This window comes from Prionailurus viverrinus, chromosome B2 (assembly GCF_022837055.1).
Source record: "Prionailurus viverrinus isolate Anna chromosome B2, UM_Priviv_1.0, whole genome shotgun sequence".
NCBI lineage: Eukaryota > Metazoa > Chordata > Mammalia > Carnivora > Felidae > Prionailurus > Prionailurus viverrinus.
Genome location: NC_062565.1, coordinates 132,727,445 through 132,754,290, shown reverse-complemented (window position 1 = coordinate 132,754,290; position 26,846 = coordinate 132,727,445). Strand labels below are relative to the sequence as shown.

General features: G+C 39.0%; 1 protein-coding gene and 1 non-coding gene across 7 annotated transcripts in view; both read right to left on the bottom strand.

The window, feature by feature from the left end:
• Nucleotides 1-26,553, bottom strand: part of ADGB (androglobin) — a 160,645-nt gene extending 134,092 nt beyond the window's left edge. For 4 of the 6 annotated variants that reach the window (XM_047857999.1, XM_047858001.1, XM_047858000.1 and 1 more), the window contains exon 1: nucleotides 26,435-26,553. In XM_047857999.1, coding sequence (XP_047713955.1) covers nucleotides 26,435-26,508 — 74 coding nt within the window. In that variant the 5' untranslated portion in view covers nucleotides 26,509-26,553. Of the gene's footprint in view, nucleotides 1-4,818; nucleotides 5,193-26,434 lie in introns of those variants that run through there. The other 2 variants (XM_047858005.1, XM_047858002.1) reach the window with 1 other exon arrangement.
• On the bottom strand, nucleotides 23,516-23,600 carry TRNAP-UGG (transfer RNA proline (anticodon UGG)). The gene has a single exon. It is a non-coding gene; the product is annotated as a tRNA-Pro (tRNA).
• Nucleotides 26,554-26,846: the final 293 nt, after the last annotated feature.

Sequence of the window (26,846 nt, the reverse complement as noted above, 5' to 3'; positions counted from 1 at the left end):
ATACTATGCAATTTGGCTGGTACTTTGTGGCGGTGTTTTGGACAATGGCATGTGGGGGAAACGTGTTGCATCCTACCTTGAGGCTCATAAAACATCCTGTGAGATACTTGTCAGCATGACTCAATCCTTCAGGGAAGATCTTAGAAAATGGTAATGCCACAAGATGAAGGGAGCCAAGAATCCTCATAGAGCACATACAAAGCCACTACTAAACTCCTGATCATACTCTAGTATAAATGAGAAATATCCTTTGGTGTGTGATTTGGGGTTGTGTGATATTAGAGCTAGCATTGATTACTTCCTACTTGCTACTCTGATGTTGTAATTAGCATTGATTATTAACATTGACAAATATATAGGGTAATTCCTTTTTTAGGAGTTGATCTTTTCTATCTTTAATCATTGTAAACATATGCATGGTAAATTACTTATAGATTATTTTTCTATTATCTTAAGTTTTTGACACTTGATTCATTTTTTATCGTTGTGATTTCTGCCTATTTTTTGTATATTCATGTGTTTGAGGACACTTTTATTATCAGCCTATCCTTATCAGGGTTTTCTTTTCCTCCAAACCCCTTTCCCCAAGGCAATCCTGTATTGAAAGAATGTGTTTTCAATGTAATATAGAATTTTCTTCTGTCAGTGATCCCAAATAAATATGCCATCCAGGAACCCATAGGTCCTTTAAAATCAGATCTCAAACCTACATAAGTCTCAGTCCAAAGGTTTTCATTTCTCAAGGAAGATTTGTTTTTTTTTTTCACCCAGCATAGAAAAAGCATAGAAAGCCTAGCCTTCTTATAATCTAAGATTCTAAAGCAGATTTTCTTATTCACCTTTTTAAAAAAAGATCTAAACTCTGGAAAGTCATGCCTTTACCTAAGGCTGGAGCACTCCCTTTCCTCATTTGTCCAATCTATGTTAAAACAAAATACTCTATTTTCATAAGACTCCCTAAGGAAGTTACAGCCTCAGCTTAGAGTTACAACATCCTGACTTTCAGTTCCCTCCTCATTTCTGGATTCTGAATATTTTTATTTCTCCCTTTTTTTTTAATGTTTATTTATTTTTGAGAGAGAGAGAGAGAGAGAGAGAGAGAGCAAGCAGGGGAGGGGCAGAGAGAGAAGGAGACACAGAATCCCAAGCAGGCTCCAGGCCCTTAGCTGTCAGCACAGAGCCCAACGTGGAACTCAAACTCACAAACTGCGAGATCATGACCTGAACTGAAGTCAGATGTTTAACTGACTGAGCCACCCAGGAACCCCCTGAAGATTTTTATTTCTTTATGTAGGCATTTGTAGGTATCTTTTTTTTTTTTTACCTTAATCCACCATCTTGCTGGAAAAGAGAGGTTGAAAATATATGTATTGTAAAGCAGTGTTTCTAAATAGCATGTAAGAAAATAGGAGAGAAGGATGACAATAGGGAGAGAGGGAAAATTTTCATAATATTAATTAAAAATCAAGATACAAAATAGTACATTATAGTACATCTGTTTTATTGAGTGTTGGGACAAACTGTACAGATAAAAAGAAATTGGTGATTTTGTATCCATCAAAACCATGCTAAAATTTACCTCATTCAGGAAGCTCAGAATTTTAAAAGTTATTTTTGTAAAAGGAAGATCTAATTTCTTTAAAAAAATAAATAAAGGCTTTGCTAAGATTATGTTTTGCTTTCCTCTTCATTCTGTCAAGTGTAAGTAAATGTTCTGGCTCCCTCCCTTAAGCTATTAAGCTTTATCACTAATTGGCCTACTTTCTTTGTAACATGTCAAATTTGATTCCATCTATATCGAAGATCACTTAAAAAGACGTTTATTTGAGGTATCTTATACCAGCTCAATAGCTCACCTATATTGCTACATGCACAATATAAACAGTGGTCAAATATAGCCCAATGTCAAACATGTTGTAGACTTCAAAAGATCATGCACAAATATGTGGCTTTTGAAACTCTCAGCACAATATGCCTTTGACGTTCACTGCCAGAATGTACGTACTGCTCTAGTATAGTTGAGATCCTTAAATATTCAAAGCATCTTATTCCTGGTCTCATCAATTCTGAGAACAATCTAATCTTTAAACACAGAAGTAACTCAGGACTTTTGAAGATTTAGGAACTGGTAATACTGGGAAATAAATGTGGCCAAGTTCCAGAAAAATCAAATATGCAAAGAAATCAAACCTGACATACTGAAAAATCAGGGGGATACAGAGTTATCTAAATCACATAGCAGTACACCCAAGTACTAGTAAATGATTCAATCCATTAAAATTACAATTTGTAAAACAGATTTGAAAGATAAGTATATCCTCTACATATATGGCTATATACTTCCTTCTACACAGTGAGTCTAAGTATGCTATTGAAATAGGGGAAGTGTCACTGGAGATTTTAGGAGAGGCTAGAATTTCATGATCAAAAGCCATGGAGGGGCTCGTGGGTGGTTCAGACGGTTAAGCGTCTGACTTTGGCTTAGGTCATAATCTTGCAGTTCATGGGTTCGAGCCCCACATTGGACTCTGCACTGACAGCTCAGAGCCTGGAGCCTGCTTCGGATTCTGTGTCTCCCTCTCTCTCTGTGTCTGCCCCTTCCCTGCTCATGCTCTGTCTCTCTGTGTCAAAAATAAATAAACATTAAAAAATTAAAAAAAAAAAAAAACATTGAAAAATGTGAATGGGTGTTTGCCAGAGACAGGATGGGTGAAGCCAAATGGGTGAAGGTTGTCAAAAGGTATAAATTTCCAGTTATAAAATAAGGGAGTCATGAGGTTGTAATGTACAGCATCATAACTACAGTTAATAATACTTTACTGCATATTTGAAAGTTGCTAAGGGAGTAGGTCTTTAAAGGTCTCATCACAAGAAAAAATTTTGTAACTGTATGTGGTGACCGATGTTAACTAGACTTATTGTGGTGATCATTTTTCAATACATGCAAATATCAAATCATTATGTTGTACACCTGAGCTAATATAATGTTGTATGTAAATTACATCTCAAGAGAAAAAAGAAGTCAATGGACTAAATACAGAAAGAAACTGTAGTGGTGGGTAGGGGGTTGAGATAGCATAATCTACAAGTAGGTACTGGAATTTGATTTGACCTGTGGTAGTCCAAGCTTAAAAAATCTGTAAGGCTGTTTCGGAAAAGAAGCTAAATTTACCCTGTAAATGTCAAGAGGCCAGTAATAGGCTTCATGAATGAGTGAGTGGCTACAGCTACTAATGAGCTCCTGGCTTTGAACTAAAGCCAGGTATATGGCTTTATATGTGGTATATTCCCCCTATAGTTTATGGCACAACAGGCAACGTGCCAATGTCCTGTGATGATGTGAAGAAATAGGTTGGCCAAAACAAATTAAAAAATGGCAATAGGAGGTGGCCTCTACCACAGTGGGTGTGGTATCAGGGATAGCACTTCCCACATGGGAGAAAAGACTTCCACCTCCCAAACTTAAGGTTTGGGTGGGGGCGGGGTAATATAAAAATGCACCTCCTGGGGCGCCTGGGTGGCGCAGTCGGTTAGGCGTCCGACTTCAGCCAGGTCACGATCTCGCGGTCTGTGAGTTCGAGCCCCGCGTCGGGCTCTGGGCTGATGGCTCAGAGACTGGAGCCTGTTTCCGATTCTGTGTCTCCCTCTCTCTCTGCCCCTCCCCTGTTCATGCTCTGTCTCTCTCTGTCCCAAAAATAAATAAACGTTGAAAAAAAAAAATTAAAAAAAAAAAAAATGCACCTCCTAATCAGAAAGGACCCTGCTTTTACACTGGAGCAACGTCCTAGAGACCTCCTAGTGGTCCTTTAACCACTTAGTGTGGACAGGTCCTGGGGTTTTTAGAGAGGATCAACATTCAAAAGGAGGGAGATATTCCTCATAAATCTCAAAAAAGCAACTATTTATCAACTGATAAGGAAGTATTTCAATTTTGGAACAACTGTCCTCTCTTTTTCAATAGTGTATCACGACTGGATGATGGCAATGGGTAAGGAGTGAATCATTCTGGAAAACCATCCAAACCACATGACAAAGAACAGTATACATGAGTCTAAAATAGCTATAAAATATGAACTAAAAAACTAACATTAAAAAGCAAAAAAAAGAAATGGAAAATTATGAAGGACAGTCGGTAAATAAAAGAAAGAAATCCACCCAAGAGAACTAATGTAGCCAACTTAAAAGATATTTAAATATGTTTAGAATTGCCAAAAAAATAAAGGAGGGAAAGTTCTGCTTTGCAATGAGTGCAAAAAGGTATTAAGCAAACATATGACAAAGAAGATCAATGTGAACAGAGATGCTGGAAAATTTTAGCAGTGACAACTTCAGCTGTTGAAAGAATAGACTAAATAAAGCCAAAGAAAGGAGAAGACTAGTGATTTAGAAGGTAGTTTTTTTTGGAGGAGCCAAGATGGCAGAACAGCATGGAAGTTTTTTGTGTCTCATGTCCATGAAATACAGCCAGACCAACACTAAACCATCATACACACCTAGAAAACTGATTGGAGGATTAACACAACAATCTGCACAACCTGAACCACAGAATTCGGCAGGTATGTGGCACAGAGAGGTGAACTTGGGAGGAGAGAAGCCAGCGGTGGGCAGGGAACCGCCTTTGCAGGCGGAGAAAGGACGGGGCGGGGGGTGGGTTAGAATACGGGAAAAGCACCCCTCCCCAAAAGCAGCTGGAGAGCAAGTGGAAAACTGGAAACAGACACAGGGCCTAAACTAAAAAGAGAGAAAAGGAGAGGGTTTAAATTCCATTAAGACTGTAAACAAGGGAAGCGCAAAGTCTACAACTCCGCAGCTCTATACCTGGCGGTGCTCTGGTGGGAAGGGCGAATCCCCAGGAACAAAGTGGGGTCCGGGAGGTTCTCAGGCCACACATAGAAAAGCGGCTCCACTGCTGGAAGCACATTTGGTGGAGACTGTTGAAGCCACCTGGTCCCAGCAGACCCCAGAAGGCGGCCACATTCGCTGGTGCTGGAACAAGGTCGTTAAGGGTGAAGCCTGGTGCCAGATGTGTGTTGTGATTTTCCACGATCCCTGAAAAGCTGCTGCTACACTATCTCGAGAACTTTTTCTGGGGCGGGCTGGCACCTGGCCACAGTCTCGGGGCACCGGCAGTAGCAGGATCCAGCAGGCGTTCCTGGGTGTATCCGGCATTCCGGCCATTGCTCGGTGAGATCCTCCCACAGAGGGCGGGACGGGTCAAAGCCGCAGTCCTTCGAAGTAAGGGGCCGGGGAAAACAGCCGCATCTGAGACAAAACTCGGGAGAGAGGTACTGCCTGGGGCTTGGTCACGGACAGTGAAAAAGCGGGGAGTGGACGAAAGCTGAAGACAGAGGACGGGTGCGCGATTGCTGATCGGAGAGAACAGAGTTCCCACACTGGAGACCAGGTGACGCCATTTTCCCTGCCCCCATGCACGCATAGATGCACCTATGCAACAATCCACCCCAGTAGGCTAGCAGCGCCATCTAGTGGAGAACAGAGCCGTTACACTGAGCTCACCCAACTGGGCCAACCTTGCTCTTCAAGAACACAAGTTTCACCGCCTACTTAGTTTATGGACTATAAAGCGCTTCATAGTCTGACTTCTAGGGGAAAAACGAAGTCATTTCAGTGCTATTTCCATCTATTAGCAGGTCCCTCTATTCAATTTTCTTTCTTTTTTTTCCTCTCTTTTACACTATACTTTTTCTTGAATACAAGCAAGAGAAAAAAATTCATTTTTATTTTCAATTTTTCTTAAAAATATTTTTCTTTAATTTTTTTACTCTATTTCTTACTTTTGTGTATTTTTTTTTCAAATTCTATCTTACTTCCATCATTCTATTTTAGTCTACTACAGTGTATTCACCCTTTCAAATTTTCAAATGATATCTTTTTTCTTTTTTCTTTCTTTTCTTTTTCTTGAATAGAGAAAGAGAAAAAAATTCATTTTTATTTTCAATTCTTATTAAAAATATTTTTCTTTATTTTTTTCCTACTATATTCTTTACTTTTGTGTACATTTTTTCAAATTCTATTTTACTCCCATCATCTCATTTTAGTCTACTTCAGTGCATTCATTTTTTCAAATTCTCAAATGATTTCCTTTTTTCTTCCCTTTTTTTTCTCTAATCTGCCAAACCACTTTCAACACCCAGACCAGAACAAACCTAGGATCTAGCACAGTTATTAGATTTGTGTGTGTGTGTCTGTGTGTTTTTAATTTTTTAATTTTAATATTTTTTTAATTTTAATTTTTTATTTTAATTTTTCTACCTCATTAATTCCTTTTCTCCCTTCAAAATGACAAAATCAAGGAATTAACCCCAAAAGAAAGAGCACGAAGAAACAACAGCCAGGGATTTAACCAACACAGATACAAGCAAGATGTCTGAACCAGAATTTAGAATCACGATAATAAGAATACTAGCCGGAGTCGAAAATAGATTAGAATCCCTTTCTGCAGAGATAAAAGAAGTAAAAACTAGTCAGAATGAAATTAATAATGCTATAACTGAGCTGCAATCACAGATGGATGCAGTGGTGGCGAGGATGGACGAGGCAGAACAGAGAATCAGCGATATAGAGGACAAACTTATAGAGAATAATGAAGCAGAAAAAAAGAGGGAGATTAAGGCAAAAGGACATGATTTAAGAATTAGAGAAATCAGTGACTCATTAAAAAGGAACATCATGGGGTGCCTGAGTGGCTCAGTCGGTTAAGCGGCCAACTTCGGCTCAGGTCATGATTTCGCGGTCCGTGGGTTTGAGCCCCGCGTCAGGCTCTGTGCTGACAGCTCAGAGCCTGGAGCCTGTTTCAGATTCTGTGTCTCCCTCTCTTTGACCTTCCCCCGTTCACGCTCTGTCTCTCTCTGTCTCAAAAATAAAAATAGGGGCGCCTGGGTGGCTCAGTCGGTTGAGCGTCCAACTTCAGCTCAGGTCACGATCTCACAGTCCATGGGTTTGAGCCCCGCATCGGGCTCTGGGCTGATGGCTTAGAGCCTGGAGCACACTTCCGATTCTGTGTCTCTCTCTCTGCCCCTCCCCCGTTCATGCTCTGTCTCTCTCTGTCTCAAAAATAAATAAACATTAAAAAAAATTTTTAAAATAAAAATAAAAATAAACGTTAAAAAAAAAGTTTATTTTAAAAAGGAACATCAGAATCATAGGGGTCCCAGAAGAGGAAGAGAGAGAAATAAGGGTAGAAGGGTTATGTGAGCAAATCATGGCAGAAAACTTTCCTAACCTGGGGAAAGACACAGACATCAAAATCCAGGAAGCACAGAGGACCCCCATTAGATTCAACAAAAACCGACCATCAACAAGGCATATCATAGTCAAATTCACAAAATACTCAGGCAAGAAGAGAATCATGAAAGCAGCAAGGGGAAAAAAAAGTCCCTAACCTACAAGGGAAGACAGATCAGGTTTGCAGCAGACCTATACACAGAAATTTGGCAGGCCAGAAAGGAGTGGAAGGATATGTTCAATGTGCTGAATCAGAAAAATATGCAGCCATGAATTCTCTACCCAGCCTTTCAAAATAGAAGGAGAAATAAAAAGTTTCCCAGACAAACAAAAATTAAAGGAGTTTGTGACCACTAAACCAGCCCTGCAAGAAATTTTAAGGGGGACTCTCTAAGGGGAAAAAAGATGAAAATATAAATAAATAAATAAATACCAAAAGCAACAAAGATTAGAAAGGACAAGAGAACACCACCAGAAAATCCAACTCTACAAGCAACATAATGGCAATAAATTCATATCTTTCAGTACTCACTCTAAACGTCAATGGAGTCAATGCTCCAATCAAAAGACATAGGGTAACAGAATGGATAAGAAAACAAGATCCTTCTATATGCTGTTTACCCACTTTAGACCTAAAAACACCTTCAGATTGAAAATAAGGAGATGGAGAGCCATCTATCATGCTAATGGTCAACAAAAGAAAGCCGGAGTAGCCATACGTATATCAGACAATCTAGACTTTAAAATAAAGACTATCAAGATATGCAGAAGGGTGTTATATCATAATCAAGGGGTCTATCCACCAAGAAGACCTAACAATTGTAAACTATGTGCCAATTGTGGAAGCACCCAAATATATTAATTAATCACAAGCATAAAGAAACTCACTGATAGTAATACCATAATAGTAAGAGACTTCACCCCACTCACAGCAATGGACAGATCATCTAATCAAAAAATCAACAAGGAAACAATGGCTTTGAATGACACACTGGACTAGATGGACTTAACAGATATATTCAGAACATTTCATCCTAAAGAAGCAGAATATACATTCTTCTCCAGTGCACATGGAACGTTCTCCAGAATAGACCATATCCTGGGACACAAATCAGCCCTAAGTAAGTACAAAAAGATCGAGATCATACTGTGCATATTTTCAGACCACAACGCTATGAAACTCCAAGTCAACCACAAGAAATAATTTGGAAAGGTAGAAAATACTTGGAGACTGAAGAACATCCTACTAAAGAATGAATGGGCTAACCAAGAAGTTAAAGAGCAAATTAAAAAGTATATGGAAGTCAATGAAAACGATAACACCACAACCCAAAACCTCTGGGAAACAGCAAAGGTGGTCATTAGAGAAAAGTATATAGCAATCCAGGCCTTCCTAAAGAAGGAAGAAACATCTCAGATACACAACCTAACCTTATGCCTTAAGGAGCTGGAAAAAGAACAGCAAATAAAACTCAAAACCTGCAGAAGACAGGAAATAATAAAGATTAGAGAAGAAATTAATGCTATTGAAACAAAAACAAAAACAAAAAACAAACAAACAAAAACAGTAGAACAGATCAATGAAACCAGAAGCTGGTTCTTTGAAAGAATTAATAAAATTGATAAACCACTAGCCAGTTTGATCAAGAAGAAAAAGGAAAGGACCCAAATAAATAAAATCAAGAATGAAAGAGGAGAGACCACAACCAACACAGCAGAAATAAAAACAATAATAAGAGAATATTATGAGCAATTATATGCCAATAAAATGACCAATCTGGAAGAAATGGACAAATTCCTCGAAACATATACCCTACCAAAACTGAAAGAGGAAGAAATAGAAAATTTGAACAGACCCATAACCAGTAAAGAAATCGAATTACTAATCAAAAATCTGCCATAAAACAAGAGCCTAGGGCCAGATGGCTTTCCAGGAGAATTCTACCAAACATTTAAGGAAGAGTTAACACCTATTCTCTTGAAGCTCTTCCAAAACATAGAAATGGAAGGAAAACTTCCAAGTTCTTTCTATGAAGCCAGCATTACCTTGATTCCAAAACCAGAGATCCCCCCTAAAAAGGAGAACTATAGACTAATTTCCCTGATGAACATGGATGCAAAAGTCCTCAACAAGACATTAGCCAACTGGATCCAACAATACATTAAAAATATTATTCACCACGATCAAGCGGGATTTATACCTGGGATGCAGGGCTGGTTCAATATCCGCAAAACAATTAACGTGATTCATCACGTCAATAAAAGAAAGGACAAGAAACATATGATCCTTTCAATAGATGCAGAGAAAGCATCTGACAAAACACAGCATCCTTTCTTGATAAAAACCCTCAAGAAAGTAGGGATAGAAGGAGCACACCTTGAGATCACAAAAGCCACATATGAACGACCCAATGCTAATATCATCCTCAATGTGGAAAAACTGAGAGCTTTTCCCCCAAGGTCAGGAACAAGACAGGGATGTCCACTCTAGCCACTGTTATTCAGCATAATATTGGAAGTCTTAGCCTCTGCAATCAGACAACACAAAGAAATAAAATGGCATATTTCACCCAAAGAGGTGAAAAATCTATACACTGAAAACTATAGAAGGCTTATGAAAGAAATTGAAGAAGACACACACACACACAAAAAGGAAAACGATTCCATGCTCCTGGATAGGAAGAACAAATATTGTTAAAATGTTCATATTACCTAAAGCAATCTGCATATTCAATGCAATCCCTATCAAAATAACACCAGCATTCTTCACAGAGCTAGAACAAACAATCCTAAAATTTGTATGGAACCAGAAGAGACCCTGAATAGCCAAAGCATCTTGAAAAAGAAAACCAAAGCAGGAGGCATCACAATCCCAGACTTCAACCTATATTACAAAGCTGTAACCATCAAGACAGTATGGTAATGGCACAAGAACAGACACTCAGATCAATGGAACAGAATAGAGAACTCAGAAATGGACCCACAAACGTATGGCCAACTAATCTTTGACAAAAATGGAAAGAATATCTAATGGAATAAAGACAGTTTCTCCAGAAATGGTGCTGGGGAAACTGGACCACGACACACAGAAGAATGAACCTGGACCACTTTCTTACACCAGACACAAAAATAAACTCAAAATGGATGAAAGACCTAAACATAAGACAGGAAGCCATCAAAATCCTCGAGGAGAAAGCAGGCAAAAACCTCTTTGATCTTGGCCACAGCAACTTCTTACTCAACACGTCTCTGGAGGCAAGGAAAACAAAAGCAAAAATGAACTACTGGGACCTTATCAAAATAAAAAGCTTTTGCACAGCGAAGGAAACAATCAACAAAACTAAAAGGCAACTGACAGAATGGGAGAAGATATTTGCAAATGACATATCAGATAAAGGGCTGGTATCCAAAATCTATAAAGAACTTAGCGAACTCAACACCCCAAAAACAAATAATCTAGTGAAGAGATGGACACAAGACATGAATAGACACTTCTCCAAAGAAGACAATCAGATGGCCAACTGACACATGAAAAAATGCTCCACATCACTCATCATCAGGGAAATACAAATCAAAACCACAATGAGATACTACCTCACACCTGTCAGAATGGCTAACATTAACAACTCAGGCAACAACAGATGTTGGCGAGGATGCAGAGAAAGAGGATCTCTTTTGCATTGTTGGTGGCAAGCAAGCTGGTGCAGCCACTCTGGAAAACAGTATGGAGGTTCCTCAAATAATTAAAAATAGAACTACCCTACTAGGCATTTATCCACGGCATACAGGTGTGCTGTTTCGAAGGGACTCATGCACCCCCATGTTTATAGCAGCACTATCAACAATAGCCAAAGTATGGAAAGAGCCCAAATGTCCATCAATGGATAAATGGATAAAGAAGATGTGGTATATATACAGTGGAGTATTATTCGGCAATCAAAAAGAATGAAATCTTGCCATTTGCAACCACGTGGATGGAACTGGAGGGTATTATGCTAAGTGAAATTAGTCAGAGAAAGACAAAAATCATATGTCTTCACTTATATGAGGACTTTAAGAGACAAAATAGATGAACATAATGGAAGGAAAATAAAAATAATAAAAAAACAGGGAGGGGGATAAAACAGAAGAGATTCATAAATATGGAGAACAAACTGAGGGTTACTGGAGGGGTTGTGGGAGGGGGGATGGGCTAAATGGGGAAGGGGCATTAAGGAATCTGCTCCTGAAATCATTGGTGCACTATATGCTAACAAATTTGGATGTAAATTTTAAAAAATAAAACAAGTTAAAATAAAAGAAGGTAATTTTTTTAATCAAGTGTTTGAAACAGACCCCTTTTAAAAATATTTATTTATTTTTGAGAGAGAGAGAGAGAGAATAAATGGGGGAGAGGCAGAGAAGATGGGGGACAGAGGATTTCAAGAGGGTTCCATGCTAACAGTAGAGAGCCTGATGTGGGACTCAAACTCACAAACCATGAGATCATGACCTGAGCCAAAGTCAGATGCTTAACTGACTGAGCCACACAGGTACCCCTGAAACACACTCTTTTTGAAATTTTTTTTTTAAATTTAAATCCAAGTTAGTTAAAATATAGTGTAATAATGATTTCAGGAGTAGAATTTAGTGATTCATCACTTACACGTAACACCCAGTGCTCATCCAACAAGTGCCCTCCTTAATGCCCATCACGCATTTCTCCCATCCCTCTACCCAACACCCCACCGGCAACCCTCAGTTTGTTCTCCATATTTAAGAGTCTCTTATGGTTCGTCTCCTCTCTGCTTTTATCTCATTTTTTCTTCCCCTCCCCTATGTTCATCTGTTTTGTGAAACAGACTCTTTTTGTTAATTAAAAAAATGATTTTATTGTTTTTTGTTTATTTCTTTTTGAGAGAGGGACAGAGCACAAGTTGGGGAGGGGCAGAGAGAGAGAGAGAGAGGGAGACACAGACTCTGAAGCAGGCTCCAGACTCCAAGCTGTTAGCACAGAGCCTGATGTGGGGCTCAAACCACAAACTGTGAGACCATGACCTGAGTTGACGTTGGATGCTTAACCACCTGAGCCACCCAGGTACTGTGAAACAGATTCTTAACTAGAGAGAACAAACTGATGGCTACCAGAAGGGAGGTGGGTGGGTGTATGGGTGAAATAGGTGATAGGGATTAAAGAGTTCACTTGTGATGAGTACCGGGTGATGTATGGAAGTGTTGGATCACTATATTGTACACCTGAAACTAACATGAGACTGTATGCTAACTAACTGAAATTTAAATAAAAATGTTTAAAAAATCCAGTGTTTGCATAGATAGATAAAGAGATAGAAACAGTGAACTGAACAGGTGGATAGATTGAAAAACTCCAGGGGTGCCTGGGTGGCTCAGTTGGTTGAGTTTCCACCTCTTGATTTTGCCTCAGGTCACAATCTTATGGTTCATGGGACTGAGCTGGCATAGGGCTCCAGGCAGACAGCACAGAGCCTGCTTGGGATTCTCTTTCCCCCCCTCTCTCCGCCCTTCCCCTACTCACGCGTGCATGCTCTCTCCCTCTCTCTCTCAATATAAATAAATAATGAAAACATTAAAAATTTTTAAAAAGAAACAAACCTCCAGTGTATGCCTAATAGAAGACTCAGGCAGATAAATAGTTCAGATGGGGGTGGAGAGAAATATTAGAAGATTTGACTGCTGAAAAATGTTCAGAATTGATGGAAGACATGTCCTCAGATGGGAAAAAGTACATCAGGGAATAATAAAGGATAAATGGGAGGTCAGGGAATGGAAATCTGCATCCAGATAATTCGACTTAAATTGTAGGTAACTGATGAAAGTGAAAATCTATCTACATTAAAAAATGACAAGTTACCTTAATATAAAAACAATCAAATTGACAGCAATAACAGACACTGTAAAGCAATGAAGTGATATCTTTAAAGCTGAGGGAAAATAACTGTCAATCTTGGAATTAAGATCCAATTACACTCTTATTTAAAAGTGAAGCAGAAACATTTCTCTAAAATTAAATAAAAACATTTAAAATTATGAGTTTACCAGAATAGATTCCTACAAAAATATTTCCTGAAGGATTTATCTCAGGAAAACGGGAAATGAACCCAGATTGAAACTGGGGGCTACAAGTACTAATGGCAAACAAACAAGTCAATACATTTTGGTAGAATTCTGAAACGTATTTCCTACTAACACATAATGATAACAGTAGCTTTGTGTTTTTAAAAACTCTCAAAAATAAATGAGAGAACAAAAAAAGGGAATTCTGCTGGATACTGGTGTGCCTGGTTTTTTTCAGGAATAATGCTGAGCAACTGTAGAGTTTGTAGGAAAGTATTTGGAGATAAATGTATTTAAGAAAATAAGGATTGCCTTAGTCAGCTTGGGCTGCTGTAACAGACTACCATAGACCGTGTGGCTTATAAACAATGGAAATGTATTCCTCAATAGTTCTGGAGGCCAGAAGTCTAACATCAAGGTGCCAGCATGATCAGGGTCTGAGAAGAGCTGTCCTCTGGCTTGCACTGTGTCCTCACTGTGTCCTCATTGTGTCGTCACATGGTGGAAAGAGCTAAAAGACACGAATCCCATTCATGAGAGCGTCACCCTCATGACCTCATTACCTCTCAAATGCCCCATATTCAACACCATCACATTTGGATTAGGGTTTCCATATACAAATTTCAGAGTACACAAACATTCAGTCCCTTGCAAGGATACATCAAGAAACAAACTTTAAAAGTCCCAAACTGAGAAGGAACAGAAAGAGTGGCCCTTACATTAGGGAACAACTCACTGTAAGCTGTGCCATAGGTAGACAAGAAACTGAGAATGCAGAATTATTTTCACGAAGATCAAATTGGTTTAACGAAGATCTGTCTGGAGACTAAAACATTTTAGAAGAATACCGTTTCAGAATGAGAAAGGAATCTCAATCAACTGACAGTTCACTTATTTTTAACTAACATTTATTGAACACCTGTACTGTGACAAGCACTGTGCTAGATGATAGGGTTACAGACCCGTAAAATATATATATATATCTCTGCTCTTGAGTTTATTTTGGAATTCAAACAGGTAAACAGATTATCTCAATATAATGTGGTAGACGCAGAGATGGAAGTATTCACAGATGGCAAAGAGGGGGGCATTGTGCCTCACGTGAGGCAATTAGAAAAAACGTCCTGCGATAAATAGCATCTGAGCTGTTTTGAAAGGCAACGAGAAATTTTCCAGGTGGTAAAAGCAGAAAGGGCATCAGCAAGGAGAGAGAAGGACACAAGCAACCGAGTGGGTGCAGAGAACTAGGAGCTTTTCAGCACTGCATGAGCATGAGTAAAAAGCAGTGGGGAAATTAGGTTGGAGAGAAACGCTAGGTCAGCAGGCAGGCAGCTCCCCACCGAGGGCCTTGCTGATGAGCTTGGACTTTGTTTTCTAGATAGTGTTGACTTGGCCCATTGCACAGAGATGAACATTTTATTATTAGATATATATTATTTAATGTTTACCCAGAATGGACCATCGGTTTAAAATAGGAAGCTTGAGGAAGAGTGAAGTTGCAATACAACCCAAAAGGGAGCACGGTGATGATAATTATGAAGATGTGATTTAAGATCGTCCTTATCACGTATGTAAGTTGCATTCTTTTAGTTAAAATTCTTATAATGAGATGTCTCTACTACAACGAAAAACAATCTTGTAGAAGATGATATACAGGGCAATTACATATAATCTGGGATTTCAGTTTTAAGGAAAGAATTATATCCATACTTACAATATGTGACTTGTGGCTATATGTGTGTAAATGCTGCTTTAACATGTCCCATCTTAATATTTAGACATCAAATGTAAAATTTAAGTAATAAACCTAAGTGATATTATGTTCGCGTCAATTAAAATAACAGGGACTGGATTTATCCTTCCACCTCAGACAACCAAACACCTGAGCAAAACATATGAAAATGATTTTCAGGACAGTCATCAAGTGATGAGGGATGGTGATTCTGAAAACATGGGCAGCACATGAGGGGAGCCCTCTCGTTGCCTTAGCTTATGATTGTGAGAGAAGTTTGGACTGCAGTGCAGACAGAGGTAATCCAGGCATCTCTCAGCAGATTCCTTGAGTAGAGGGGCAGATGAGAGTTTGGGGGAGACCAAGGCAGCTAGAGAACATTTCATCACAACAGAATGTACATCCTTTTCGAGAATATACATTATATTTATCCAAATAGACCATAATCTGAGACATAGGATGTCTCAGCAAATTTAAAATAATCCAAGTTATGGGGCGCCTGGGTGGCTCGGTTGGTTCAGTGTCTGATTTCAGCTCAGGTCATGATTTCATGGTTCGTGACTTCAAGCCCCACATCAGGCTCCGTGCTAACAGTTCAGAGACTAGAGCCTGCTTCACATTCTGTGTCTCCCTCTCTCTCTGCCCCTTCCCTGCTCATGCTCTGTCTCTGTCTCTGTCTCTCTCTCTCAAAAATAAAGATTAAAAACATTTTAAATAATTCAAGTTATAAAAAGTATCTTCTCTGACCAATGCAGTTATACTAGAAATCACTAAGAAAAAAATCTGAAAAATTCAAAGATATTTAGAATCTAAGCAAAACAATTATGATTAACCAATATGTTAAAGAAGAAATCAAAAAGGAAGTTAGGCAGTATTTGAGTTGAATGAAAATGAAAAAAAAAACATATTATGATTTACAGGATGCCACTAAAGCAATACATAAAGGAAATTTTATAGAAAAAATATCTGTATTAGGAAAGAATACAAGTCTCAAAACAATATATTCAGTTTCTACCTTAAACTAGAAAATTATAAAGTAAATCAAATGAGGAAGTTAAGATTAGATCAAATCAACAAAAACAAAAAACAGAAAAATTATAGAGAAACATCAATGAACCCAAAATCCAGTTTTTGAGATCATCAAAATTAATCAAACTCTAGTCAGACTGATCAGGAATATAAGAGAGAAGACACAAACAACCAATATCAGAAGCTAATGTGGGGTCATCACTACAGATTCTAGATATTAAAAGGATAACAAATGGGGTAACTGAGTGGTTCAGTCAGTTGAGCACCCAACTCTTGATTTTCGCTCAGGTCATGATCCCAGAGTTCTAGGATAGAGGCCTGCACTGGGCTCCATGCTGAGTGTGGAATCTGCTTAGGATCCTCTCTCTCTCTCTCTCTCTCTCTCTCTCTCTCTCTCTTTCTCTCTCCTCCCCCCCCCCCCACACTCTGTCTCTAAAATAAAAAAAGATAATAAAGAAATATTACAAACAACTCTGCTTATATAGTCGATAACCTAGATGAAATGGATCAATTCCTTGAAGGATATAAACTAAGAATACTCACTAAAGAACAGATAGATTGAGTTGGACATACTGAATATCCATGTGCCTATTTAAAAAAGTGAATTTATCATTAAAAACTTGCCCAGCGAAGAAAACTTCAGGCCCCAATGGTTTCACTGGTGAACCTACTACATATTCAAGGGAAAAATAATACCAATTCTACACCAACTGCTAGCAACAACACGGAAGAATATCAAAATAATTATAATGAGTGAAAGAAATCATACAAAAAAAGATACATAGTTTATGATTCCATTTACATAAAACTCTAGAAAATGAAAACTAATCTATAGTGACAGAACACAGAATAGTGGTTGCCTGGAGACTGTAGTCAGGAAGGGACAGAAGGTAGGGATCACCAATAAATCGCAGAAACCTTCTTGAATGGTAGACCTGTTCATTATCTTAATCATGTTGACATTTTCACATGTGTACATGCACTTCAGAACTTATCAGAACATATCCTTTAAATATCTGTGATTTACTGCATATCAGATTTATATCAGTAAACCTACTTTTAAAAAGAAAGAAGAAAAAAAAAAAAACAAGACTGGGAGTAATAAGAGGCAACTTAAGGAAACTCCAAACAACATACTATGATAGCAATGTTATATGTTCCTAGAGTCATAATACACAGTAAAATTAAATCCACATTTTATGATATATTTGATTACTGAGTCGTATGCAGTAAAACATATTTCGTCTACATTTCTGTCTTTCATGTATACCTATTCCTGGTAAATTAAATGCCCTCCATAGTTTGGAAATGGGAAGAAGTCAAAACTATATAAATAATGATAGATAAATAATTGTATTGAATTGTATTTTACAATCCAATTTTTAATAGAACATGAATAAAATAACCTTTTAAAACTTAAAAACACATTAATTACATACCTTGCAAAGATGACAAAATGGTTTTTAAAAATTCTTACATCGATTAAGATTATATAATACAGTAGAAAATGTATAAGAGTTGAAAACCTTCAAAGAAAACTTTAGCTGATACAAAGTCATTAGAGACTTTTGAGAAAAAAAAAAAATCAGAACCTGATTTACATACACACAGTCCTATACGTGCTTTAATGATTTTATTTTCACTGTAGGGATTAAAACTTCAATAAAATGAGGGTCTGGAATTTTGCCATTGTTTTCTTCAAGCACGCTGTTCAGTGTAAAGACATGATTTTATTCATAGTGGGAGGCAGTTTATTTGTGCAACGTGCAATCAGCATGCCTTCTGAAGTAGTGTCAGTAAGTATCCTGAAGGAATTAGAACATGAACGGAATTGCACAATCGACTTAATTTGCGTTGGGGCATTCTGAGCCAGCCGCGATCTTCAGAAGTATCCAATAGGTAAGGAAATAAACTGCAATCTTAAAAAAAGTTTAAATTAAAAATAAAGCCAGGTTGTCGTGTTGACCTTTTATTCCCTTGGTTTCGTTCAAATTATTTAATTGGGCACTTAATTGTAAAAGTTCAACATTTATCTCTTTTTTTCAATACATTGTGCTTGAGTGAATATGAAGATCAGTAAGACTCGGTTTTATTCTCAAATAACTTAAAAGTAGTGAGAATAAATACACACAGTAAGGGAACTGCAAAGGCAAAAGTGGAAAGAGCTCAAGAAAAGTTAAAAACTCAGTGCTTCATCAGCACAGAAGAGGGGATAGTGGCTTCCAAGTTAGCAAATCAATGATGGCTGCGAGGAAAAGCAGGTCTTAAGACATGCATAGAATTATAGGGTAGGGTGAAAGCAACTGTAAGCAGAGAAAAGAGAATGGGGAGAGGCACAGAGACCGAAAAGTGGGAAAATGTAAATAGTATGTTAGTATTTGGTTGGTAACAGAAAATAGGAGGGAGTTGAAGCTGGTTGTGGCCCTATCAACCAGCTTGCTTGCTCTCTCTCTCAATCTCTCTTTTACTTTCTCCCTTCTTTCTTCTTTCTTTCTTTCCTTTTTTTCTTTCCTTTTCTTTCTTTCTTTCTAGCTTTCTTTCTTTCTTTCTCTCTCTCTCTTTCTTTCTTTTTTTCTCTTTTTTTTTTCAAAGCAGGAACAACCTACTGGTGGAATAGGGTGTTAAGATTACTAACAGTATTGCATATAAAGAAGATTGGAAATTAGACTGAAGGACAAGGAAATTAGAATGCTTTTTCAGTGGTTCCACCTGGAGTTATTAAAAGCCCAAACTAGAAAATGACAAGGAAGAAAATGGAGGCTAAGCCAGGCTAGAGAAGAAATTTGAAGGTAAAATCAAAAGAACGTAGAGACCACCTAGACGCAATGGGCAAAGAGGAGGGAAAAGTCAAGTACGACTGAACCGTGGAGTCAGAGTGTCAGCGAGGATGGTAACAAGACTCTTTAAAATGAAACACATGGGAAATATGTACACTTGGGAGAAAACAAACAAACAAAAAAAACATGACCTCCATTGTGGATATATTTAACTTGGAATAGTAGAGCACATCCAAGCAGATTTGTCCACTTGAACTTGAGCTCGATTACACAGTAAGTACCACTGATGCTAATTTAGTTGACTTTGATCAGGAATGACTGTTTTAGATGATCAAAGGAGAGATAAGAGAGGCAATGAGAGGAGAGGGAAGTAAGACCATTCCAGAATGACTTAATTTGGGGGGTAGAAGAAAGAAAACAAGACAGGTAGGCCGGAGAGAAAGGAGGCCTCTAGGAGAGGGCAAGAAAGGTGAGATTCAGCTGTAGTGACACATGCTCCCCTGTTAGGCAGCTGAACCCTCTGGAGGGACAGGAGGAACTGGGAGAGTAGAACAAGAAGTTTCTCACTCAAAAGCCCAAGTACGCAGGCCACTGGGATCTTAAGCTTCCCATGTGCCAGGATCTGACACCCTACCCTCCAGCCGCAAAGCTGGTATTTATAAAACACAAACATAAAACATGGTGGTCAAATACATGAAACAGTGTCTACAATGACTTTAAGCAAAATCCACTGAAGAAACAACAGGTATGCAGGACCCACAGGCTTGTACGTGCACAGGTTCCAACTGACTTTTTTTTAACTGCAACTCCAGCTGCTATCCTCATAACCTCATTCTCTGTCTATGGTGGAAACTAGTCCTAAATTCCTACTGGACTTTGACCCAAGGTGGCACAAACGTGAGGCTTTGTCTCTAATTTCCAATTCATTATAATAGTACGCAGAATGGGCCCTCTTGGGACTGCATGCGGTACAGACTTCACCTTTGACTTTGACCTTACCTGGTTAAACTCTCACTGTGTTTCTGACCCAGACTAACACAGGCACAAAAGTCCAGAGTTCTTCCTGCTTCCATTCCTTTTGCCTCTGATTCTACAAGGTTTGATGAGCTGTAGACACATTCTCACTAATTTATAACTACCCTGGGTACCTCTCCTTCCCTCAGATTCAGTAGGTAGCTCTTCTGCATACCCCAGTTTGCAGTTCTACTCAGAAACAAACATTGTAGAAAAGTCTGAAGATGTAGAGAACAGAGAAGCTCTGAGCTGACCCGGCCTCTGAGAGTCTCCATGGAGGCTGTGGATGGAAACCACAGAGCCTGGAGTGAATACTGAGAGGTGAAGAAATGAGGGCAGAAAGGGCACACTGGGTTTTTAAGAACTTCAACGGAAGTAATATATGTAAGTCTAATATTCATCGTATCAGAAAGATGGGATAAAAATAATCACAAAATATTTGGACCATCACATTCATATTGCCACCAGCAAAAACAAAAAACAAACAAAATAACCATTCAAAATAAAAGTTGTTTACTTTAAACATGTGGCTTGTGTTAATTCAGCCATATAACTCAACAGAGTTATAGCCCCAGAACTTGTAATTAATCAGCCTGGACCTATCCCTGGAGGATTGTTAGTACAGCTTCAAAACACCTAGTTGGATACTTTTTATGACAACATATGCATATGTTCTTTGTTGGGATGAAAGTGAGAAATATTAGTAATATTTCTATCCAATCTTTCACATTCCACATATTATATCAAATTATACAAATCTGTCTTAGATACAGGTTTTAGTCATTTTATCTCACATTAAGTAGTATAATCAGTTTGTAAATTATTTAATCCCTTGAATTAAATAAGCTGTGACCTGGAAATGTCAAGGAAATGTTAAAGTCCATTAAACTACCTTTAAATAATCACTTTTGATGGAGGCAATATTAGTTTGCTCATCTGAGAAGCACTGGCAACAACATTACTAGTTTCAAAGTACACATTTGATTATGTTTTTAGGTAACAATAAAGTACAAATTCTATAGGAGTTTATAAATTTAAATCTTTTTAAGGTAACTTCTACTTCCTTAGTAATGTTACTGAGTCAACTTTAGAGGGAACTATTTCTTCTCCAAAACTAAACAAACTAAAAATTGGGTGTTTAAAAAAAAAAAAAAAAAAAAAAAGACTTCACTGTTAGAGATGATTCTTAAGCCATGTCAAATCTGAATAAATTATTTAAAAAGTGCTTAGATGAGGTTTATTTTAAAGGGAGAATTGATGGCAGACCCGACCAAGATGAACGTGATACTTCTATCCTCATGAAGCAGGACTTTGGGCTGAGATATTATATTTAAAGCTATGCAACGGATATTTATTAGTGTCCTAACCTATGCCAAGTGTCGCCCTGCATTCTGGGGATGACTGACAGGCCTCCTCCCCTCTGGCTCTCGAAGTCTTTCTCTGGTTCTGACTCAGAGGGTTTTATGGCCAAGCTGCCACATCAGGTTTCCGGTTCAACTCAGTTAAATCATACACACATTTATTAAACATGCATTGTGCCAGGCCTGAGAGAATGCAAGATAGACCAGACAAGGCCTTTAGAAATTTGTCACTGCATTTTATTTACACTTTTTTGTCCCCTTGTCTTTTCAGACAGAGTGGTGTCATAGCTGGACATCACAACAAATATTACCATGGCAATAGAAGATCAGAAATTTGGGTTTTGTAGTCTTTGACTTCAATCACCTTATAGCTAAGCTCTGCACCCATCCACTCCCCCTTTAAAAATGTTCCTCACTACCATCAAGAGTTCCCCAAATTAGGCATTCTCCATCATCTTAGACCACCACTTATTTCTTGCTATGACTCTTAATCCAGCATAAAGTCCATGCAGACGATTGTTGAATTATTCCTCACAAAGCATCATTTTAATATAGAAAAATATCTATGTTTTCCCTCATAGTTTCAATCCCTTAATATAGTTTAAACCCCTTGGTCTGTCCCTCTCATTCTGCTGCATATTCATTCTGGGTGCCTTATGTGCCAGTCCATTCATACACAGACTGTCTATACCAGCCATCCGGATGGCTTTCTGGGACCTAAACGTTCCTGTTGGCTGCACTGACCATCTCGCTAACCTGTGCCTTCTGATTTGGGCATTGGCTGTTAGAGGAGTGAGGACAGACCAGCTCTAGTTGGAAATGATCTTCCTCTCCTCTGCCTCATAGAGCCCTCATTTTAGGAATCTCACGATGTCTCTAATCTAACCCCAAGCCAACATATGACTCCTTCCATGATTTCTAACAAGTACCTCCTGACCAGTGTGGCATCACCATATGCTTCTTAGTTACTTCTGTATGAATCTTAAGGGCTTTTTTTGTGCTCCCCGATTACATAACCCTGGAGAGAAGATACCATGTTTCACAACTCCTTGTCCTCCCAGACCTACCGGTGACTTGGGCATGAGCAGTGCTCATTGAATAGTTCAGAAACGAACATAAAGAACAAGCTTCCCCCTAGGGAAGCATCTGTCACAGGAGCTGACCTTTCAAATTTGTTAATTGACTTTAGTTGTTGGGGTCCACAGAGGTCACCTGAGGAAATCCCAAAACTCAGTGTGAGCCCTGGGTTGTTTCCTCCTCTCCTGGTCTTTTTACTTCTGCCTTTCTCTGTGGAGCTGTGACGACTGGACATGGGGCTAGAGGGAAGCTTTCCACTCTCTGGTGAGGAATTTCTTTCCTGATCTCTGAAGGTGGAGGAACATATGCATGTTTTCATTTAACCAGCTCTCCCTCGTGAACCTCTGATAACCAAGAACCCACTTAATTTAATCCTCAGTAAGATATGTATCTTCTATTTTATGTTGCTTTCATAATACCCATCACAATTGGGCTTTTCTAATAGTCCCGTTTTCAAATTTTCACATAGGCTGATGTGGTGATCTTTTTTGAGAAGTCTACAAAATTTAGATATGCACTTAGGGCACTAAGGATACATTAACTCGGGCATTATGAAATACATCTCATTCTGTTTTGGAAAGAGGTTTAATGATATTTCATCATCACTAAGAATCTACAAGATGGCATAATTTTTGTTAGTTTAAGAGGTTGTCTGTTCATTTGACTTGGTTTGTGCTGTTGGAAGTGAAACAAAATTTTGTTGACCATAAACACTCAATTATTTCCCTTTCTCATACTGTCCATTAAAGTTCCAAAGAATTTAGTGTTAAAAAGTATAAGCTTGAACATTTCTAATAACTATGAATACTTAAAATTCATGCTTCCTTTTCTCTCTTTTAAGTTATCCATGACCTACCAAAGGCTTATATTTAGTACAAATTTTTGACTTGGTGTCACTACATATCTTTCTCATAGCGTCTAACAATGAAAGCGTCTTTACAATGCCAGTTGGTTTTCAAATTGGTTAGACTGGTTCATACTTTCTATTTATCATTAGCTATTTGATAAGGAGAGCTGCAACTTGTGACATTTGCTACGGCAACGATTTTTCCTGAAGATGGAATTTAAAAAAGATAACTTCTTTTTTTTTTTTTTTTAACATTTATTGTTGAGAGACAGAGACAGACAGAGCATGAGCAGGGGAGGGGCAGAAAGAGAGGGAGACACAGAATCCTAAGCAGGCTCCAGACTCTGAGCTGTCAGCACAGAGCCCAACGCGGGGCTTGAACCCACGAACCATGAGATCATGACCTGAGCCCAAGTCAGACGCTCAACCGACTGAGCCACCCAGGCACCCCTAAAAAGACAACTTCTATTAGAAACCATAAATTAAATCAAAGTTTGAAATGCTTAACTAACAAAATCCCTCACTCATTACGGAGACACTGGAGTTTTTAAAAAATCTGATGAAGTCATGTAAGTTTGTTGCTGGAGGGAAAAATAAAGCAGAGAAGGAAGGACAGAGTGCATTGGGAGCAATTTTAATTAGATGGTTCTTCATTTAAATAAGAAAAACACTGAATGTCAGAATAGAAAAATGACATGCCCAATGTCACAAAAAAAATTAGTGTCAGAATGAACCATGTAACAGAGATGCCATTCTTCCTGATACAGGGAAACAGAGCAAATGATAATAAGTTCACCTAATGTCAAGACTGACAATTCAGCTCTCTGGCATAACTTGTATTAATGACTCAAAGTCACATTTACTTCTGAATTTGGTCAGAGCTGGACATAGATGCCTCTGCTTTCTCAGTTGTAACATCTCATTTTTTGCACTTTGCCAACAGCAGATCAGATTAGAAAGGGAGGGAGAACCAGGCTTTAATCCAACCCAGACGGGATGGAAATCAAGCTAGGTCCCTAACCTATGAGCTCATTTAATCAACAAGTGGTAATGCTCAGTACTAGCCAGCATGCTAGGCAAAAGCCAGACGTGTCCCCATTATGACACATAATTTTAGGGAATAAAAGAGGTAGGCTGGTGATTGGTATTTGCAAGGCTCTGCAGACCTTTTCTCTCATTTCCAGATCTAGCACCACAGTAGAGTTGGTTGCAACTATTGGCTGTGTAACTGCAAGTTGTGGTAAAATAATATGTAAAACTTAGTATAAATGCCCCCAGCACATTTCAAACCACAATTACACTGGAGCCTTGACAGACTTCGATCTCTAGGCCCCATGCTGGGTGGTACCTTATCTTTTAATGACGACTAAGCCTGGTAGCTATGATTGGATTTTCAGTTAAACTTGGAGGGCCGACTTGATTTATAACAAACTTCACCTTCTGTCACATAATGCTACAGTAAAATCTAATGGTTTGATGTTTAATCCTCAATACATAGTTTCTGGCAAAGCCTAGATTTTGTGTACCTATTTGCCTTTGCTCTTCTATTTTCACAAATATACATGTTCAGTTTTATTGACATAATTCAACTCAGATGTTTTCTGGAAAAATTAACATGTTAGAAATAACATTATCATCTCAAAAAGAAATGGGAAGTGCTGGAGAGGAGAAGTTAGCATCTTATCAGTAAGCACCTTATCTCTCTCATGTGACACACCCATCATAGGACCAGGCCCTGTACTGTGCTTTATGGTATCTTGTTTGATCATTTTATTTTTTTCCTTAACAATCTCATCTCTCCCAGGATATAAACTCGTTAAAGTCAAAGATTTTCCCCCAAACTCCTTAAGAGTTATAAGCCTTCAACATGCATTAATTATAACCATCATTGACTAGGGTTTTTTTTAATATATTCAATAATTCTTTTGCAACCCTTTCATAACCTCTTATTTAATCACTGTCATTCATTCATTAAATAAGCATTTTTGAGTGTCTGCTACCTATGATCCAGGAATCACTTTAGGTACTAAGGAGTCAACAGCGTATCAAATAGAAAAAGACAAAGCTCTACCGTCATGGAACTTACATCTATCCGGAAGACATAAAAATAAACATAATTTTTAAAAAGTAAAATATGTAATATTTTAAATGAACAACAATTTTAAGAAAAATAAAGCAGGAAAGGAAAATATGGAGGGCTTTGTTTGTTTGTTTGTTTTGTTTGCTTGTTTTGGTTTTTGGTTTTAGCAGGAAAATGGGTGTTGTGATTTTAAAACAGTTGGCCAAAGAAGCTGACATGAGAAAATGACATTTAGGTACACACTTAAAGGAGATGAGGAAGAAAACCATACAAAAACCTGGGGGAAGTGCTTTCAAGCAGCAGAAATAGCAAGTGCAAAGGCCCCGAGGTAGGAACAGCACAGGGGTATTCCAGGGAGTGGAGAGGAGACTAGTATGTGAACAAGGAGGTGGTAAAGTTAGAAATGTAATAAGAGCCTGATCTTATAGGACCTCGTAGGCCTTGTACCTTTAGTAAATGTTGAAATGACCTGACCTACATTGGTATTTAGCAGGAGAGCGATCTTGTTAAAATCACTTGTGTATGTAATATAGTACCTGAAATTTAAGTTAATAAAATGAATGGGTTATCTGCCAGGTAGTTGGAAGCCTTACGAGCAAAGACAGAACTGGGGACTAGGGAATCAGGAACATGGGAATGAGTGCGGAAGAGGAGTTATATTAGTAACGTGAACTACATATTGATATAGTTTTAACTTTTTAAAACCATTTTACATCTGATGGCATCTGATTAAAGGCCTTTACTTGTCCTACTGAGGCAGATACAAAATAGGGAATCACCATTAAGCATTAAGGTCAAAGTTCTCTTTCTGTCTCTCTATCTCTGTCTCTGTCTGTCATTACTGGGGCCAGACATGACCATAACTGGACAGCCTTTGAGCTATGCCTCTTCCTTAAGGCAGCTGCAACCCTTCTAAGAGCCAGGGTGGCCTATGAAGGAAGTGAGGAGGGGCGGGTAGAGAGGGGGGTTCACGGATGGAAACCAGAAGTGCAGCTGGGCAGCTGAGTCAGGGAAACCAGGGGCTCTGGGAAGGGGACGGATCAAGACAGGCATGGGGTTCCCAGCGAGGATAGAGAAGCAGCGAGCAGGCCAGCCCCACTCCCGCCCTGGCAGAGCCTGCTGCAGGGAAGCAGCCCGGGGAGGAGGGGTCAGGCCAAGAGGTTAGGCCAGGGGTGGGATGGGCAGGCAAAGGTCCCTTACTCTTTAGATTTATCCGATCCGTGCGCCGAATTGATACGATGCACTTCTCTCTTTTTGGCTTGTTTGGAGGCCATGGCAGAGGCGGACTCAGGCCCCAGGACCCTGCGCGGACTGAGCTCGGAGCAAGCAGCCGGCCTCTGCCGGCCCGGCTCCGCGTCTGCTGTTGCCAGGAGACGGCGGCCAAGCGTCTGCTGCCGGGCGGGGGCAGATCCCGGGCTCCTCCACAGCGACTCTGCGGCCGCGGGTGGGGCCGCTGAGGCGGTGAGTTCAGGTCTCCAAATCCAGGTGGGAACCTAGCAGTTGGGTGTCCGGGGAGGAACTCGGAGGGACTGGATTTGACGCTAGGATTGATGGGCAGCTCTGAAAAATTGCAGCCGTATCAGGTCCGCTCTACCTGGCTGTACTCTTCAGA